At 38.3% G+C, this 18,936-nt stretch overlaps 1 protein-coding gene across 6 annotated transcripts in view; it reads left to right on the forward strand.

The window, feature by feature from the left end:
* The window catches only part of PLCB4 (phospholipase C beta 4), a 424,450-nt gene that overhangs the window by 237,069 nt on the left and 168,445 nt on the right, over positions 1-18,936 (forward strand). For 4 of the 6 annotated variants that reach the window (XM_030310086.1, XM_030310085.1, XM_030310090.1 and 1 more), the window contains one exon: positions 17,985-18,083. In XM_030310086.1, coding sequence (XP_030165946.1) covers positions 18,000-18,083 — 84 coding nt within the window. In that variant the 5' untranslated portion in view covers positions 17,985-17,999. Of the gene's footprint in view, positions 1-3,614; positions 3,677-16,240; positions 16,342-17,984; positions 18,084-18,936 lie in introns of all 6 variants that reach the window. The other 2 variants (XM_030310087.1, XM_030310089.1) reach the window with 2 other exon arrangements.

Below are 18,936 nucleotides of genomic sequence, written 5' to 3' on the forward strand. Positions count from 1 at the left end.
CCCACCCACACACACACACACACACACACACCCCACACACATACACATATCCCACACATCTTCTTTATCCACTCATCAATAGATGGACACTTGAGCTGAATTTGGCTATTATAAATAATACTGCTATAAACATAGGGGTGCATGTATCTTTTTGAATTACTGTTTCTGTATTCTTTGAATAAATGCCTATAGTGCAGTTACTGGATTGAAGGGTAGTTCTCTTTTTACCCATTTTCCACAATGGCTGCACTGGTTTGCATTCCCACCAACAGTGCATGAGGGTTCTTTTTTCTCTGTATCCTTGCCAAAACCTGTTGTTTCTTATGTCGGCTTTTTTATTATTTTTTTTGGTCCTGTAGGTTTGTTGTTCTTGTTGTTGTTTAACCAACATGAAGATCTTTGTGTTGATTACTCTTACATGGATCTTCATAGTTTGACTCATTCTTCCAAGCAATCGTTTTGTAGTAGTGAGCTCAGCTGGGACATATCAGGACATCTAAAGTGCTAGGAGTGCTGGTGGAGATGTTGTAGGAGGCAACTGAAAATGAGGAGTGGAATTCTGGAGAGGACCAAAGAACAGTGATATTGCAGGATCACCACAGGAGGGAGAATGAGAACAAACAAGGATGGAGGACAAAAGTGGGAAACCAGGATGAGTTGACTATAGGGTGATGGTAGAGGTTAAATTCTACAGAGATTAAGAAATCTCAGGAACGAGATAAGGATACTGCATGTAAAGCCTTAAAAGTCCAGCTTCCCAAACGTCATTTTGGACAGAATATTTAACATAGATTTCATATTTTAAAATACTTACGGAGAATTGATAGTTAGGAAATGGTCATATGGAGCACAGCTTATTTTTACTATTTAAAGAAAATTGGCCATGGGAGTGTGTGACATAGATGGCCAACGTATGCCTTAATGATAAGTGTTCCTGTCTTTTAAACTTCAGATGTTTTGTCCACAAAACCTGATTTAACTCATTCATGTAATGGCCATAATTGAATCCTATTTCCTTTCCCGTTTTACCTCGAGGGTTGGTTTCAATTAGGGCAGAAGAAAAATAAAAATATTTACCATGGCTTAGTCACACTTGTGATTTTATTTGAGTAAAGCATAGGCAACCACATAAATTTTATTAAAATGCCCACCACAAATATTCCAAAATAGCGCTGTAGGCCAACTAATGTCATGGACTAAGTGGTTAGATCTTGATATTTTGATAATACTAAGTTTTCTCTATCACATTTAAAAGACTCTAAAAAAGGAGCTAAGCATTAAAGATAACAGTGATCTTTTTAAAGTGGAAATTATGAAAACATTTAAAAATAAATGCAAGAAACTTGAATTCCATTTTCTTTTAGATAACCAAAAATATCTCCTGATTTGGAAGCTGGAGTAACAAGGATCTGTGTGGGGTGAATTTGAAATGAGAAGTTGGATATTGACAGTAATATAGGCATCTCCTTTATGGAGGTAGTCCTTAGTTTTGGTTGAAGTACTTCTTATTAAAATATCTTATTAAATACAATCCCAAGAAGAGATGACTTTCCCTCATTTGGGTTGGAGGCCATATATTCAAAATGTTTTACTGTATTTAAGGAACTTTCATCATGAGGATCAAGGTCAGACAGTGAGAGTTTAAAACCAAAAGGCTTAAGTGCTAGTTTATAACCATAATTTGAGACAATCTAAGCTTTCTGAGCTCCACTTTCCACACTCTGCATTTGAGTTATGATTTCCAACTTAGAGAGTTTGTGAACGTACTTGGTAAAATGTAACTATCACATGGATGTCCAGCGCCCTTATTTTGAGAGCTTTGTGAAGCTTGGCGGGTCAGCACGTTAGCCCCCAGCACCTGCATTCAGAGCTGAGTTGTGACAGGAGCCGCGTTCATATCTCATTACTTAAGGACGTCCTCTTCTCTTGCCTAATGAGAATGTCATTTTCCTCCTCCATGGGTCAGGCTGTTGACTTCTTCCTGGTGTCTTTGAAACTTGCCTGAAATCTTGTAGCATTTTAAAATATGCTGGGTCAAACTTTACCCCTTAAGAAACAAAATAATTGATTGCAGACACATGGGCCCAAATGATTTTCAGCAATTTTGCTTATTAGTGTGGACACGGGGTGGGGGGGGAGGGGGTGGAATCCGAGGGTTTGTCTAACAGAGGGGCAGGGAATTTCATTCAAGGAGCTCCGTTTTTGCTCTTTTTCCCAGCCTGCTGATATGGCTTGAATTAGAAGTTGGAGACATTTGCTAAAATAAAATACAACATGAACCCTTGGGAATTGCTTCACATCCTACTTCTCTGACCTCTGATCTCCTTCCCATTGCCTCTGGGCTTTGTGAGAGTGAGGGATGTTTTTCAGTTTCTATATAAGCAATGGAAGCAAACACATTTTAAAATAATCCAGTAAAAGCACACATCGTATGAAAGGAACAATTATTTGAAGGCCGTTGACCTTACCAGAATTGGGCAAGCATTTGGCATCTTTAAAGTCTGCTTTGCTACTGAAGAGCTGTTCTAGAAATGTCACCGTGTCATTACCTTGTCAGTTGCTCTTCAATATACAATAGTAATACATTGTTTTTAATCTTATTTGGAGCCATTTGAATGTGGCTTTAATTTTGGGAAATAAAATCTATTTCAGGAGGACATACAGGGCTTTTAAATAACATCTACATTTATTTGAAGCCCACGTAATGTTTAATCAAACCAACTGGAGCTAGAAGGGTTCAGAAAAATGACTGCTTCAGCCCCTGAGACTGTTTGAGTCTCCTTACAGGCAAGGAAATGAAGGCTCTGAGAGCTTAGGGGCTTCCTCAAGGACACGCAGCTAGTTGGGGCAGAGAAGGGACTGGAATTCAGGTCATCCATGTCTGACCACCCTGCTCTTTCTAGACCCACAGGCCATACAGGTGCTATTAATTTAATATTGATTGTGGAAGTAATGAAATCTATAATTCAAGTCAGACCCAGTTTTTCGGGTGTGGCCAAATTACTTAACCATAAAATTTGGATCATACTAATTAGAAGACCTATTAGAAGACCTGTTTCAAGTGGTGTGAACGTTGGTGCTGGTGAATGGCAGTGAAACATGAAGCGTTCAATCCCTGCTGACCTATCAGACAAAGCCAAAGACAGTGTATGTTCTAATACGTACACGTAGTTTGGTTTTTTGTATTTTTTTGTTTTTCTAAGTAAGCTTGACATCCAATGTGGGGCTCGAACTCACGATCCTGAGATCAAGAGTGGCATGATCTACCGACTGAGCCACCTGAGTGCCCCTGAGGAATAGTAGTTTCTATGTGCCCTCTCACTTACAGAAACCAACACACGGTAAGTTTTCTGCCTCGTTGGAGATCATGGGTAATTATGACACCACATCTGGAAAAAAGGAAACCAAAATCCTGAAAATATGACCGTTCTCTTACAAATGAACTGAGATTAGAGATTTTTGCTTCCTTTTCCTTTCAGACTTCTTATATAAAAATTGCATAAAAAACAAAGAAGAAAGGTTTGTGGGTCTTTGAAAGAATTTGCACAAATAGAAAAAAAATCAACCTTCTAAAACCTTAAATTCCAAGTAACTGTTTTTCTCACTATCTCTAGGAGTTTCATCTCTGTCCTTAGTTTAAGCATTTGAAGAGTGGAGATGGAACAGTTTTGAACATGTAAGTAAGGAGGTCATTGAATTTGTGTGAGATTTGAGTTTATTTGGATTAAATCTCTTTGACCACAGGTTATTTTCAAGTCGGGTAGTACCTCTGTGTGTGTGAATATTATAAAAGCTGTTAAATTTGGATACCTTTTAGCTCAAAACCTAAGGAAACATATTTTCTCCTTTTATGGTCTGGACTCCGCTCCAATATATGCAGTCCTAGGCTTTATCCTCTTCTTCTGACTCCTGTGTAATAATAGCAAAGGCCTATTTATAAATTTGCTTGGAGAACACTTAAATATCAGGAATCTTGATTAAATTTAAGAGCTCGTTGTCTCTGTGTGTTTATTTTAATAGGAAAATAGTTTTTAAAATAAAGGATTTCTCAAGCCCTTGAATTGGCACCTGCTCCTAGTCCAAAGCAGTCGCCCTGTTTTTGTGAAGTCCTGTCTTGCAGTCCTCAGACTTATCCCATACACCTGCCTGAGGCAACATTCAGATAGATTATTCAAGCAAGGATAAAATAAAAATCTTTCCTTTGAAACACTCAGATAATCAAGGCAAGGTGAAACCTCTAAAGAGAGCTTTTTTTTTTCTCTTGACATGTATGATTCATATCGGTGATGCTTTGCCTAGTAATTATGGCAGAGCCAGTCCAAGGGCAAATGAAGGGCAAAGTATGGAGGACTGGGCATAAGAGAGAGAAGGACCTTATGAGCAGTGGGGTAGGGTTTCCTCTAAAGAGACAAGCTCTGTGGAAAAGAAAACAACATACCCCCTGAGAACATGTCTAGGGTGCGTCCCCACCTTTGAGGACCCAGGTGCCAATCTGAGCCGTCCTCAAGCTGACCTCAGAGGTCAGAGCTTAAGGATGGGACCCAGCAGAGGTGAGGTTAGGATGTACAGTCAGCCAAGAAGTGATTCATAGGCTCAACCAGCTGCAGAACCAGGTGAAGAACGGAAACTCATTCTACAGACTGAGTTCCAATTGGGCACCAATGGGGGGTCAGGGGGAGAGCAGGGTATGAGTTGGGAACAGGAGCCTGGGAACAGAATTTCAGGATCTTGGAGAAAAGGGCAGGTGCACACAAAAATGGTACTGACATGTGCATTTGGGTAACAGGAAAAGACTTTATTGGCCTTGGCCTTGGTTGTTTTTAGGTTTGTTTGGGAGCTCTCTCCTCTACGCATCTCCTCTTGCTCACCCATTCTCTCAAAATAAACAAATAAACATAAAAAATGAGGTTCAGCCATGGAAAGGGAAGAGAAAGATGCAAAGGGCTCAGTATATTTGGGGCAATGAGTTAAGTCTCATAAATCCAGTGAAGAATGTAAGTGGCAAACTAATACTTTTTGAGTTTTTTGAAATGACCCTGCTTTTCAGTGCAGCTACAGGCATGTTTATTCTAGAATCCTCAAGTTGTGTTGTTTTGTTGTTGTTGTTCTTGGTTGTTTTCTGTTTTGTTTTTTTGTTTTTTTAAGTAGGCTTCACACCCAGCGTGGAGCCTAACATGGGGTTCGAACTCATGACCCTGAGATTGAGACTTGAGCTGAGATCCAGAGTTGGACACTTAACTGACTAAGCCACCCAGGCATCCCTAGAACCCTCATGTTTCAATGTGATCTTTCTCCTCAGCAGTTTTGTTCATTGCAGCTTCTTAAAGATTGAGTTTTCTGGGTGAACCTTTATTTCCCCAATATTTTTTCTAAGTTTTTAAGAGAAATACTAGCACTTATAGTTTGTAGTTATCAGGGACCATAAAAGTTTGGGCCAGAAGAAGGAAATATTTAAAGTTATTTGGTAGGTGGCTTCACTGTCTCTGTTGTAGATTAAATAAATAGCTGTAGGTTAAATAAATCTACATTGTAAATTAAATAAATAGTTGAGTTTTGGGTTATGTCACCCTTTGTTTGCTTTCTTCACGCCACCTGTCACCCTGAACTGGTTTCTTGAGACTTAACCCTTAAGGATGAAGCTTGAAAGAAATGGTTGTAGAAATTACCCATTTACTTAAGGCCAGCTTGGTATCTACTCTTGATCTTGGTGGGAATGTGAGTACCGGGACCCAGAATTTCCATATCCTTGATTTGCAAGGCCTTCTGAAGAGAAGTGTGCATCCTAGGAAAATAGACTGTCTTTATTTCTTACCTGAGCTTCATTCCCAAATGCCTAGCAGGTCTTTTTCTCAGTGAGCTAGTCTGGGCCATAGATTAAGATCAAAAGATCCTGTTTTCTCCTTTTCTCTTTCTTTCTTCACCTTTTTCCTTTTGGTGAAGACTTGATATAAGGCAGTTGTTCTCAAACTTTACCTGACCTGGCCTGCTGGACACAGCATGGATTTTTGGACCCCACCCCAGATTTTCCAATTCAGAAGTCTGGGTGGGGCCTGAGATTTTGCATTCTAATAAATTCCCAGACGATGTTTACTGACTGGGTACCACACTTTGAGAACCACTGATCTAAGGCAAGTCCATGTGACCTAAGCCTTCTCTGGTCTTTTCACTATGCTCCTGCCTTAGTCCCCAAGAGACTTGAGTCCCCACCTTGCCTATCCAGATATTATCATCAGTAGTTTAAAGAGTGTTCTAGTTAAGAAGAAACTAAGCCTGAGGGAAAGGTCAATCCAAACCCCCATTCTCCTAGTTCCCTCCCTGGAGCCCCTGGACTGGAAGCACAAAACTATAGACTGCTATCTTAGCTGCACAATCAAGAACACCATGAATAAGATCCAAGAGAGACTGTTGTTTGTAGAATTTATGTTTGAGCTCCATCTAAACGTACCTAGAATACTTATTCTATCATATTGCCATTTTTTTTTTGTTTGTTTGTTTGTTTTCTATTCCTCAGACCTTATCAGGGCCCTTATTGTAGGAGTGAGGAGGGCTGAACTCTTTTGGAACATTGTTGCGTGTGACTAATACCTGCTACTAAGGGAGAGGCCGTAAGGGTAAACTCTCTACACCACCATATATTCTGTTAGTTCTGGTCTTAAAAAGAGAGACGCATTCTTTCACTTGTGAGAAAGCAAGGGGGAAAAAAGCCCAGTCCTTGTTTATAAGTATTTCACATTTGCCTAATTATTTTATTTCTTGGGACTGCTATAATTCTCGGGGCTGATTAGGTTAATTCTGTTTATCTTACATACTCAGTAGTAATAAAAAAAAAAAAAACTTTTGCTGTTTGCTATAACCCCTTAGTCATTAAAAACAGGTACTCTATTTCAGAGGCACAAAAGAAATAAAATGCCTTTACTTCGCAGAATTTTTACAGCATGTATAAAAGAAAAGTCTTGCTAAAACAGATTTGAAGTTAATTTATATATTCCTTATCCCAGGTTCCTACCACACACTACATATTTTCATATTATAGAAGGTGATTTATTTTTCTTATCAAACAAAAATTTCTTTTTTAGAAGCCATGTCTATGATTCAACTGTAAATAAATATCATTAATCTGCAAATTATATCTTTTCTTCTGAAAGATCAAAATACTAGTAAGCCAGGGACTCCCTAAACATTTAGAAATAGGAACCACAGTCCCTAGAGCTCTTAGCTTCTGCCACTGAGTCCTTTTCCCCACAAGGTTGCTCCCTAAAGATGGGCGTCTATAAAGGGCTCCCTAAAGTTGAGCCCTTCAATGGGAATTAACTGTGTGGAAAGAGGTGAGTAGCAAGGCATCAACAGGTCAGAGAACCCCAGTCATAGACAACTACTTTTAATACAGTTTGAACACTCACCCTATTCAAGGGCTCTTGGGAGGCTGGCACATGAACTCAGATGTCATTTTCAAGGAAATTGTTGTAGGCAAGCAACCAATATCCAAACAGTCTTTTGAAACCAGTTCTTTTCTTGGAAAACTATATACTTCATCATATGCTGATTTATTTGAAAATTGGTCATTACAGACTGAATTATATGTTAGCAATTATTCATTATATTCAAATTAAGCCACTCTTAAATACCCCAGATAAACAAGCATCTTCTAGATTTTTTATAAAATTCTTAAAAATAAAGATGCATATAATATTATAAATATCACCTAATACATTTATAAAGGCAGTTCATTTTTGGGGTGCCTGGGTGGCTCAGTCAGTTGAACGTCTGACTCTTGATATTGGCTCAGATCGAGATCTTACAGTTCAGGGGATTGAGCCCCCTGTTAGGCTCTGTGCTGACTGAGTGTGGAGCCTGCTTAAGATTTTCTCTCTCTGTCTCTACCACCTCTGCCCCTCTCCTCAACTTGTACTCTCTCTCTCTAAAATAAAAAACATAAAGTAAATTCATCTTAATATTTTTTATTAATCTATTTTATAATTATTAATTTTAAGAAAGTTATGTTTGTCTTTTATGATTAATGTTGAGCAGGGGGAAATAGAGACAAAGACCAGATGTTTGCTGTTCTCATTTTATTTCTATTCAGTTTGTGTGTTTTATAAACTCCAGGAATTATTTTGAATCAGGTGGCACTTTATCGATAAACCAATTTATTATATATTTATGATAAATTTTGTAGATTTATGGCAATGGCCTTATGTTTTTATTTTTATAGTTCAGAGTTCATTAAAGACTAAATCCAGCATAACCATAATCTGTTTCACTTCCAAAGATAAGTAGAGTAGAAATTTTAGACATAATACCCAAGTTTTAATCAGTATTACTAAGTAACTCCTTCCTAAGAACCGGTCATAATTGGTGTGTGTGAAGGCTCCCAATGTACAGTCAAGGTTTTAAATGTCGAAAAGAACACTTCACAGTTTTATTTATTAGTTTCTTCCTGCTCTTGGTTCTTACCAGGAATTCGGGTGGAAAACATGGATCTATATGAAGAAAAGACATTTAATGTCTTTTTTTTTTTCTTTAGCAAACATTTTTTTCCTGAATACAAAAATTTATAGTCACTATAAGTATTTTAAAACACAGGAAGTATTAAAATATCACCTAAACTTCTATCACTGAGACATAACTACTATTTGTGTTTTGTATATGTTTTGCTAATCTTTTTCTCTTGTTAAAAAATGTGTGTGTGTGTGTAAGCTGTATATAACACATAAAAATTGGGATCATTATTGGATACAATTTTGTAACCAGCTTTTTTACCTCCTTAATAATATGTTGAGAGCATTTATATTTGTTTGAGTTGTGACTGTTTTTAGAAACTCTACTAAACTTGCTGTTGTTCAGCAAACAACTATTCATTCGAAGCATTATTTTTAATGAGTACAGAATATTGAAATACTGTAGTGTATTTAACCAATTGCTTAGTGATACTTATATAAAGAAACTATCTGCCACTAGCAGCATCATAGTATCTTTGTGCATGGATTTTGTATGCATTTATGTAGGATAAATCTTACTGGTAGGATTACTAGATCAAAGAGTATGGACATTTCAAGCCTATAGAAATGGATTGCAAAATAGTTTTTCAGCAAACTATCAAGAATGCCTTTACCCCCAACCCTCAACAGCATTGCCTATTATCATTTTCTTAATCCTGCAGCCTTTACATGCTTTTTGAAAATGCTACCTAATGGCTTGATGAAAACGGAGGTATTTTTAGCAAAAGGGGAAAATTGACATTAATGATGCAATATATCAGTGTCAGATTCTCATTTTGAGGAAAGCCATTTATTCAAAAACTCTGGGTGATTAGGTCGGTCAGTCAGTTAAGTGTCTGACTTTGGCTCAGGTCATGATCTCACAGTTCGTGTGTTCCAGCCCCGTATTGGGCTCTGTGCTGACAGCTCAGAGCCTGTAGCCTGCTTCAGATTCTGTGCCTCCCTCTCTCTCTGCCCCTCCTCCACTCACACTGTGTCTCTCTTTCTCTCAAGAAATAAACATTGAAAAATTTTAATAAAAAAATAAAGAACAAAAGCTCTGGGTGATCTGATATAGCTGTCCATCTGTTTTTAGAAATATAAGGATATCTTATTTAAAGATTGAAGAGCAAGACATTGACATGTGCTTGATAGTCACTAATTGACTTTACGTCAGTGGAAATTTTATCCTAACCCTCCATGTTCTGGAAAGCAGCTTTAGTTGTTCTGATCGTGGGGTCACTTAAGGTCATGGGTTATTTGGTTTAGTGAGATTTGTATGGTTGGATAGGGAAGCAACCAATTCTTAATAGAATATTTTTGCCATAAGGTTAAAGGTAAAAGTTATACTTCAGGAAGTTCATATCTGAGCCATGGTGCATTTTTGTTTGAGAGCTGTATGTTATGTGAAAGCAAGTGATTCATTGTTGAAGCAATGAATTCATTTGTTCACAAATAGAAACAAAAAAATGGAGACTGACTTGATTGCTTTGGGGGAAGCTGCAAGGTTTATTTCAAGTTTGTATTTATTGCGGAGGTGCAAATTTGTTAAAAAACCATTGGATCCTGGGAAAGATGTCTGTAGAAATATCTTTATTCCTTTCCTTGGATTGCTTCAAAAAATTACCACAGACTTGTGATTGAAAACAACAGAAATTTATTCTCTCACAGCTGTGGAGGCCAGAAATCTGAAATGAAGGTGTTTACAGGACCATCTTTCTCCAGGCAAAAGGGGGAATCCATCCCTTGACCCTTTCAACTTCCTGTTGAGACTTCTTCCTTCAACACTCCTTGGCTTGTGGTGGCATCTCTCCAGTCTTTGCCTTTGTGGTCACATTGCTTCATCTTCTGTGTGTTAAATCTCCCTCTTCCTCCCTTTTATGAGGACACTTAAGATTGCATTTAGGGCCCACTTGGGTGATCCAAGATAATTTCCCCATCTCAAGATCCTTAACTTAATCACATCTACAAAGTCCTTTTTTGCCATGTAAGGAAACACTCAAATTTCAGAGGTTAGGGTATTGGGTATCTTTGGGGGGCCATTATTCAGCCTGCCATACCCAGGACCTTAAATAAACCTGATTTCACGTACTTCCCTCTGTTGGCATATGTCCAGAAACAAAAAACTCTTTACCAAAATTTTGACCCAACTGTCTGGGGAGGGGGTGGGGGATGGGCAGAGTTGACTTCATAATCGATCCAGCATATCTGGGATAGGTGAGGTCTCATAAGGCTTGAAGACTACCCTGTAGGTCCGGCCAGGGAGACAAGAGAACAGATTTAAAGATTCAGGGAGGAGTAGGCCAACAAATAGAGCTGTTCTTCCTTAGTTCTTGTCACCTGAATGGATGGAGGGTCATCTCCATGTGAAATGCACATGTCTAACTTGAATATTTTGGTCCCCAATAGCCTGCCTGAGCTCCCTTGTTGGCCTCATACTGACGCTTTCAGTTTCTCATCATCTTCTTTAGAAGGAGCTTTTTACCACTTGCTATGAAGCAAGGCCTTCGAGGACTCCCCTCCTTTCTTGTCCCCTCCACGGTCCAGGGAGCTTTTCCTTTGCAGCCAGTGCAATAGCTAATCTTTTCCAGTTGCATAAGAATTGAGAAACAATGAGACTGTTTAAAAGCCCACTGGCCTCCTTCCAGTAGCTGCTCACTCCAGTGTTTACTCTGGAAAAGGTGCCCAGTTATATATCCATTCTTTGTGTAAATTCTCCTTTACTTCCTGTGTCCCTCAAGGAGAAGGAGGACCTTTCCTGGGAGCAGTGTATGGAGATGTGGTGCTCTAGGGGGGTGGAGGAGGCAACTGAACCTTGAAGTATCTTGTGAGGCCTTAGATGGCAAGCCAGAGAATGGGAGAAGAGGAGGCTTTGGCACGGCAAAGGGAAAGCATTTCTGTTTTATCAGTTAGCTGGTAGGTGGAGCTTTGAGATGGTTTCAAAAAGGACATCATTATAGAGTGGCCATTACCTCCCCTTGCCTTTTAAAACAAGTAACTGTCCTTTTAACTTTCTCTGGAGTTGGCTGGACTGCAACATGTACCTTCATTTGTTCCCATTTTAAAATCAATTACCTGTATCAAACTGCTGTTAAAGGCTTGGCCCACTTTTTGAATCTGTAGGTCAGAGTTGTACCATCTACATAAAATAAGCCAGCCGCTCACTGCCCCTAATGCCGAGCCCAATGAAGTATTTCAGAGGCAGTGTAAAGTACAGCCCCTGCCTGCCAGTTTGAGGTTGGGAAGATTCAGGGTACTTCAGTGTCATTTTGTGAGAATGCCTCTTACCTTGTTCAGAACCCCAGAGCTCTGAAAAAGTAAGCGGTGAAATGAGCTACCAACACCACTGCAGATCTCTTGAGAGATAAAGGCTAAAGTGCCCTCTTTCCATCAGCCCCCGCTCAAGTCCTTCACATAATGAGTCCATTCTGATGAAGTTGGTAACGAAGGTAGAGATGAATATTTTAGTGGTAAAGACAGTAATGAAATCTGAGAAACATCCTGTACTGAGGACTGCATTGTGTGCCCTTTCACTGAAGAGATCCTTGGAGAACCAGTTAAACCAATGAAAGGTGACGAAAGCTGATAGAAGCTTTCTTTTCATTTTGGATATGAGCATTTTATATCAGAAGCCTCTCATTACTATTTTCTTTAAAATAAAACCGAAGGGAAATATTAAAAGAGATGGTTGGCAGGAGTGAAAAGATGATGGAGCGCCTAAAATTTCGCAAAGGGGAGTGTTTTGCCACTGATTTCTGAAGTCTGGTTTACCACCATCATGTTGTTTTTTCATCTTTCTTTAATGCTATTGTTTAGTTCCCTTGATTATCTTGTTGATTATTCTTGTTACAGATTATTCTTGTTATAGATCCCTGAATAACACATCCATGATAGCCTGAGGGGCATCTGCAGGTCTATATTGCTCTGCAGATCTGTTTTATGGCATAGAAAGCATGAATGCACATCACTGTACCAGAAGGTTGCTTCTAAGCCACCTCGAGTGAAGGGGCTCTGTGTGTGTGTGTGTGTGTGTGTGTGTGTGTGTGTGTGTGTCCGTCCATCCCCAATACAGACACTGGGAAATAGACATGGAAGACACAGAGAAAAGACAAACTGATAGGAACTGAGAGAAGTAGGAAGAGAGACCCAATTACAGTCATTTTGGGGCAGACAGAGTCATGGACCTGACAAAGCATCTCTGCCTTCTCCCATTGTCTGCTGCCTGGCTCATCTTCGTGACTTTATTTACATGGGAAGCCTTGGTGCTAATTAATGGAGGGCTGCTACCTACCTCAGCTGGGCTGGTTAGCATGACCTTCATGCTTTCAACAGCTTTTAGCCTGGTCACTAATGACTAATGGAATTGTTCCTCCTCCAAACAGCAACGATTGCCATTGTGAGGAAGCTACCTCGAAACATGACCTACTATGTTGTTCTTTCTTCTGCTTTAAATTGTTTGGGACTAAAGAATAACTGCATCTGCCTATATGTGGGCTTTTTTTTGTTTTCCTTTTTTGAAATTTGCATTCTTATTTACGCAAGCGGCAAATAAATGCAGGAATATATTCCTATAATAAAAATGTCCACCACAGAGATCATACTAAAGATACCTTGATTTTCAGCCCCAGTATTTATGTCCTTCCCAGAAGTAGGTAGAGTCATAATCTCCAGATTTTTTAATTATTTATTTATATACACAAATACGTACGTAGAGAAATATATGGGTTTGTCTTGTGTGTATTTACGTAGGTGGTATTACACTGTTCATATCCTTCTGTAGTTGTGGATTTAGGTAAATGGTATCACACTGTTCATATTTCATATCATTCTGGGACTTGCTATTTTTTATTGAATGGTATGTGTTAGAGACCTTTCACACTCAGGTTGATTTCAGCTTGCAAGGTATGCTAAGATATGCACGTACCAGACTTCTCTCCTTAATCTCTTTAGCTAGTGAATCACATTGATCTGCTTTCAGTGATGAAATATCCCAAATTCTTCATTTAGCAACATTCTGGGATAGATCTATTCATATTTTAGAATTTTTTCTCTGTGAGAATTGAACTCTAAGGTTGGTTGGTGTTTTGTTAACCTTATGGTGTCATTGTCAGGACCTGATCATGGACTTGTGAAATGAGTCAGGTAGTAATTTACTTTTTTTCTATGTCCTGGGAGAGTGGTAGGTATGTGGGATTTGCCTTTTCCTTGAAAATTTGATAGAACTCATCTGTAAACCTATCTGGGTCTAATCTTTTATGTTTTTCAGTTTTCCAAGGTCACTGTTCAGTTTATTCTTTTTTGGGTCGACTTTATTTTAACTTTGAAAAACCCATCCACTTTATATAGGTTTTCAGATATCTGGGTTAAAGGTATACGTAGTATTAGTGTTTTCTATCCTCTTTGTAATTATACCTCCTTGTTATCATGAACATTGTGAATTTATACTTCTTCCTCATTCTCTTTCTTCACCCATACTTCTCTCTCCCCGACACTTGCCCCAACACTTGCCAAATGTTTACCTAATATATGACTATTCAGAAAGCAATTAACTTTTTATAAAGTTTATTTTGAAAGCGCAAGCACGGGTGGGGGAGGGGGAGAGAGAGAAAATCCCAACCAGGCTCCACATTGATAGTACCTAGCCCACCATGGGGCTCAAATTCATGAACATGAACCATGACATCATGACCTGAGCCGAGATCAAGAGTTGGAGGCTTAACCAACTGAATGACCCAGGCACTGCAGAAAGCAATTAACTTTTACTGATCATTTTAAAATTATTTTTGGCTACATATGACATCCCTAGATTTTGACGTGTAATGCTCCCACCTTTCATTTTTAAGAAAGGTGTAATTTCTGCTTTGACTTTTCCGCTTAACTCAATTATTTAGAAGTCTGTGTAAGTTTGTGTTTAATTTGTATGTGTATAGATTTTATGCATTCATTAATTTGTAAGTTGTGGCCTAGTTGTGGCTAGTGAGCATGCCCACCTTAACGTCTGCCTTTTGAAAAATGCTGAGGTTTCCTCTGGCCCAATTAAGATTCAATTTTGAGATTTTTATATGTGTGGGGAGTAGCTGCAATATAAAAAGTAAGTGAAGAACATAGATAATAATACTATATAATAATTACATGTTATATATTGAGGACTCAATGTTATATATTTCATATGTATATATAAAGAGGGAAGGTTATATCTAAACTGAGTATCATATTTAAAATATGTTAAGTCATCTAAATTGTTTTCGTTTGGGGGCACCTGTGTGGCTCAGTCAGTTGGGCTTCCGACTTCAGCTCAGGTCATGATCTCATAGTCTGTGAGTTTGAGCCCTGCATGGGGCTCTGTGCTGACAGCTCAGAGTCTGGAGCCTGCTTCAGATTCTGTGTCTCCCTCCCTCTCTCTCTGCTCCTCCCCTGCTCATGCTCTGTCTCTCTCTGTCTCAAAAATAAATAAAAACGTTAAAATTTTTTTTTAAATTGTTTTGGTTAAACTAATAAGTGTAATATTCAAATCCTCAATATTCTTGCATTTTTGTTTTGTTCCATTAATTTCTGAGAATCATGGTCTCCTAATGTGTTTGTGACTTTGCCAAATTTCTCTGTATTTTACCAATTTTTCAGTATATGTTCTGATGCTGTGTAGTCACATGCTTTAATGTTAATGACTTCAATAATTTTGATCATCCCTTTTCTCAATATGATTTATCAGGGTCTCTTGTTTTCCCTGAATCTATTTTGTCTGATACGTTCCTGTGATACCTGCTTTCTTTCCTTCTGAGCATGTACCTGTGAGATCAATTTTTTTCATCCCTTCATTTTTGAGCTTCCTATATCGTTTTTATTTTGTAAATATTTCTGGTAAACAGCCATAATGCTACCTAATGTAAAAGCCTCTTTTTTTTTTTTTTTTTTTTTTTTTGGTAAGTGAAGTTAGCCAATTCATATGTATTATAGTTAGAGATATGTTGTCATTTTATTTTGTGTTTTCCATTTATTGTATTATTTTTTAATTTTATTTATTTTTGAGGCAGAGAGACAGAACGTGACTGGGGGAAGGGCAGAGAGAGGGAGATACATAATCCGAAGCAGGCTCCAGGCTCTGAGCTGTCAGCACAGAGCCCGATGTGGGGCTCGAACCCCCAAACTGCGAGATCATGACCTAAGCTGACTGAACCACCCAGGCACCCCATGTTTTCTATTTATAATGTGTTCTTTTTTCTCTCTCCTTCCCACTTATTTTCTTTTTAAAGGGGACTCCTGTTTCTTTGTTCTATTTTCCCCTCTAATAATGTGCAAGTTTTACTTTCCATTTTTAATTTCTTACAGAAAAATTCTTAAACTTCTATTTTTCTGCCAACGTATAGATTCTTACATACTTACACGCCACTCCTAAAATGGTTTACCTCCCTTTGGTCCATTCTTCCTGCCTTCTGACCACGTCAGCTGCTTCAACCTCTATGCTGATATAATCAGGAATTTGGAAGCTAGATTATGATAATTTCTTTACATTTCTTTTTTATAGTAAGTAAAACTTAAGAGTAAGCTTGCTCTTTTTTTCTTCTTTTTCTCTATTACTTCCCATATCCCTTCTCTACATTTATTTTTCTTCTTGACAGAGGACAATAAATATCCCAAATCTTTCAGAGTAGGTCATTAAATCTTTCTGATACCTTGCATGTCCATAAATATCTTCATTTTCTCTTAAAAATTAAGCTTTTATTTGAATGGATACCGAATTTTAATCCCAAATTCTTGTCCCTCAGACCTTTTGAGTTTATAATACTGCAGACCACATGCCCGATTGCTGTCTACTTATCAGTCATCTCTGGAACTTCGTGTTTTTTGTTCTCCTTGTCACCCAAAGGTATGTCTAGGTGTGTGTATCTTACCCCCCCCCCCCACCAACCCCACCATTTCTACTTCTTGCATCAGTGGATTTTTTTCAATTGAGGACTCAGATATTCACATTGAGGACTCAAAACTGAACACGTAGATACTCAGATTTTAGAAGTGTTCTTCCACTTTTGCTGTGATTAATCCCATCCTTCTACTGGCTTTCTTTCCTTGTAATAGAAGAATTTGTTCTGCTGGGTGGGTGGTCAACCTTTGGTTTTCATTTTCCACCTCTCTAAATTTTTCCATTGTGCTTTCTTTTTGTGTTGAGTTCTATGAGAATCCCTTGGCTCACCACTTCATCTGAGTTCTCTTTATAATTCAGGCTCACCTGTTCAGAGTTTGATTTCAACAATCTTTTTTGAAATTACTAGAATATTAAGTTAATTATGTTTTTGGAACTGAATGCACTTTTTCCTTCCACACTTAGCCGTGCTTAAGTCAAAGTCAGGTTCTGTCTGTTCGGTTAGCTCTATTTTTTTGGGTGTAAGTTCTATTTATTATGTTTGGTGTCAGTCCTCCATGTTCTTGGCATTGCTTAAATATTTGGTGATTCTTGGTTGGATGCTGACATTTCATTTAAGATGTCCTGCTCGCAGCTAGTACAGGTACAGGATGGTGCCTGATGCTAAGAAGCATAGGTAGAAGGAGCACTCACTTTTTCCTGAGTGCAGGCAGCCACCCTGAAGAGTGCCTACATTCTCTTTCAACGTCATACATGCTGCCTGTGCTACAAAGCAGACATTCTGTAGTCCCCTCATTGGCCCAAGTGAGGAAGGGATGAAAGGGTTATTGTGAGAACCAAGAGCAATAAAAAATTCCAGCTCTTCCTCCTTTATTCTGCGACCCATCACCAGGCATCAACTCCTGTCTATGCATCCACCTTCAGGCTCATAGTGTAGGCTTGTGTAACCACCCACCCCTTTTCAACAGGCCTCTCCTATAAATAGGGTCAGGTTCATGATTTCTTTCTTTTATCTGATGCCATCTGATTAAAATATGTATCTTATTATTTTATATGATGTGAAGAGGGAGGGGAAGCTTCCCAAATGATCACCTCTGGTTGATCACCTCTTTGTTGATATCACAGTTGACCCTTGAACAACATAGGGGTTAGGGGCTCCAGCTCTCCACGTGGTCAAAACTTCATACATAACTTTTGACTCCACCAAAACTTAACTACTGATGGCCTACCATTGACCAGAAGCCTTACCAATAACATAAACAATTGGTTAACACGTATTTTGTATGTTATATGTGGTATATACTGTATTCCTACAATAATGTAAGCTAGAGAAAAGAAAATGTTAAGAAAATCTTTAGAGAAAATATGTTTAAGTACTATGCTATAATTTATTTAAAAAAATTCTTGTATAAGTGGATGCATCCAGTTGAAACCCATGTTATTCAAGCGTCAACCATATTTCCTCAGGTTTTGAGACAAGAAGGAGGGAAGATGGAATCAGATGAAATAAAGAAGGAAAAAGAGACATTTTATGGGCTTATTCTGTGTGTATGAAGAAAAGCTTTCACAAACATATAAAGTGATTAACCTTTGATCTTTACTTGTTTTTAAATTTTGTATGCTAATGAGATATTCTTTTTCATTTTTAGGTCTTGAGTATAATCATGGCCAAACCTTATGAATTTAACTGGCAAAAGGAAGTTCCTTCCTTTTTGCAAGAAGGAGCCGTTTTTGACAGATATGAAGAGGTAAGGAAGTGTTACTAATTTTTTCTCTCAAAACATTCTTACAATTACTTCATTTTAATTTTAGTATTGAGTAAACAGTCTTTGACATAAGTAAGAGTACCAGTGAGATTTATAAGTTGGAATAGTTGGAAAGAGGCAAGTTTTGAGATATAAGGATAATGATACTGTAATTTATTGAGCACTTACCATGTGCCAGATACAATAATGATAATGATGCTATAAATTATTGAGTGCTCACTGTGTGCCAGACAGTCTTCTAAGCACTTGTGTATATTATTGTTTAATTCTTCACAACAACCTTTTAAGGTTGTTGCTATTATTGTCCTGGTTTTACAGATGGGTTCATGTAGTAACAGTTGTTGCTTAATGAAGTGCTTTTGGCAGACTTTCCATGCAAGACTTTGTATTTGTTGTAAAAGGAATAGTGATTGGACTTTGTGCTAGTCATTTGTTTTGCTCTTTCCATTCATATAGAACAACTGGACCCAAGCTTTGCTTGCCCCTATTTCTGTCATTTATTGTTTGTGCCCTTGCAAGGTGACAGTGGCTCCAGACCTTCTATAGAGCAGGGGCTTGGGGCCACCAATCTGTTCACAAAGTTTAGATTAATAAAGTGAAGCCTCATTAGCAATTGTAAGCACATCTTTTTTTCTTACATTGTACTTGAATTTGAGGTGAGTTGAGGGAGAGAAGGTGATGAAGTTGTTCCCTCTGAGGCAAAGTGAAATGTGAAACTTGTTAAGACTTCATGTAAAGTCAGGATCGGTTCCTCTTGTGTGGAGAAGGAGCAACCCTTCTGTCCTGCTGGTGGGAATGCAAATTGGTGCAGCCACTCTGGAAAACAGCATGGAGG

Source organism: Lynx canadensis, chromosome A3 (assembly GCF_007474595.2).
Source record: "Lynx canadensis isolate LIC74 chromosome A3, mLynCan4.pri.v2, whole genome shotgun sequence".
Classification (NCBI taxonomy): domain Eukaryota; kingdom Metazoa; phylum Chordata; class Mammalia; order Carnivora; family Felidae; genus Lynx; species Lynx canadensis.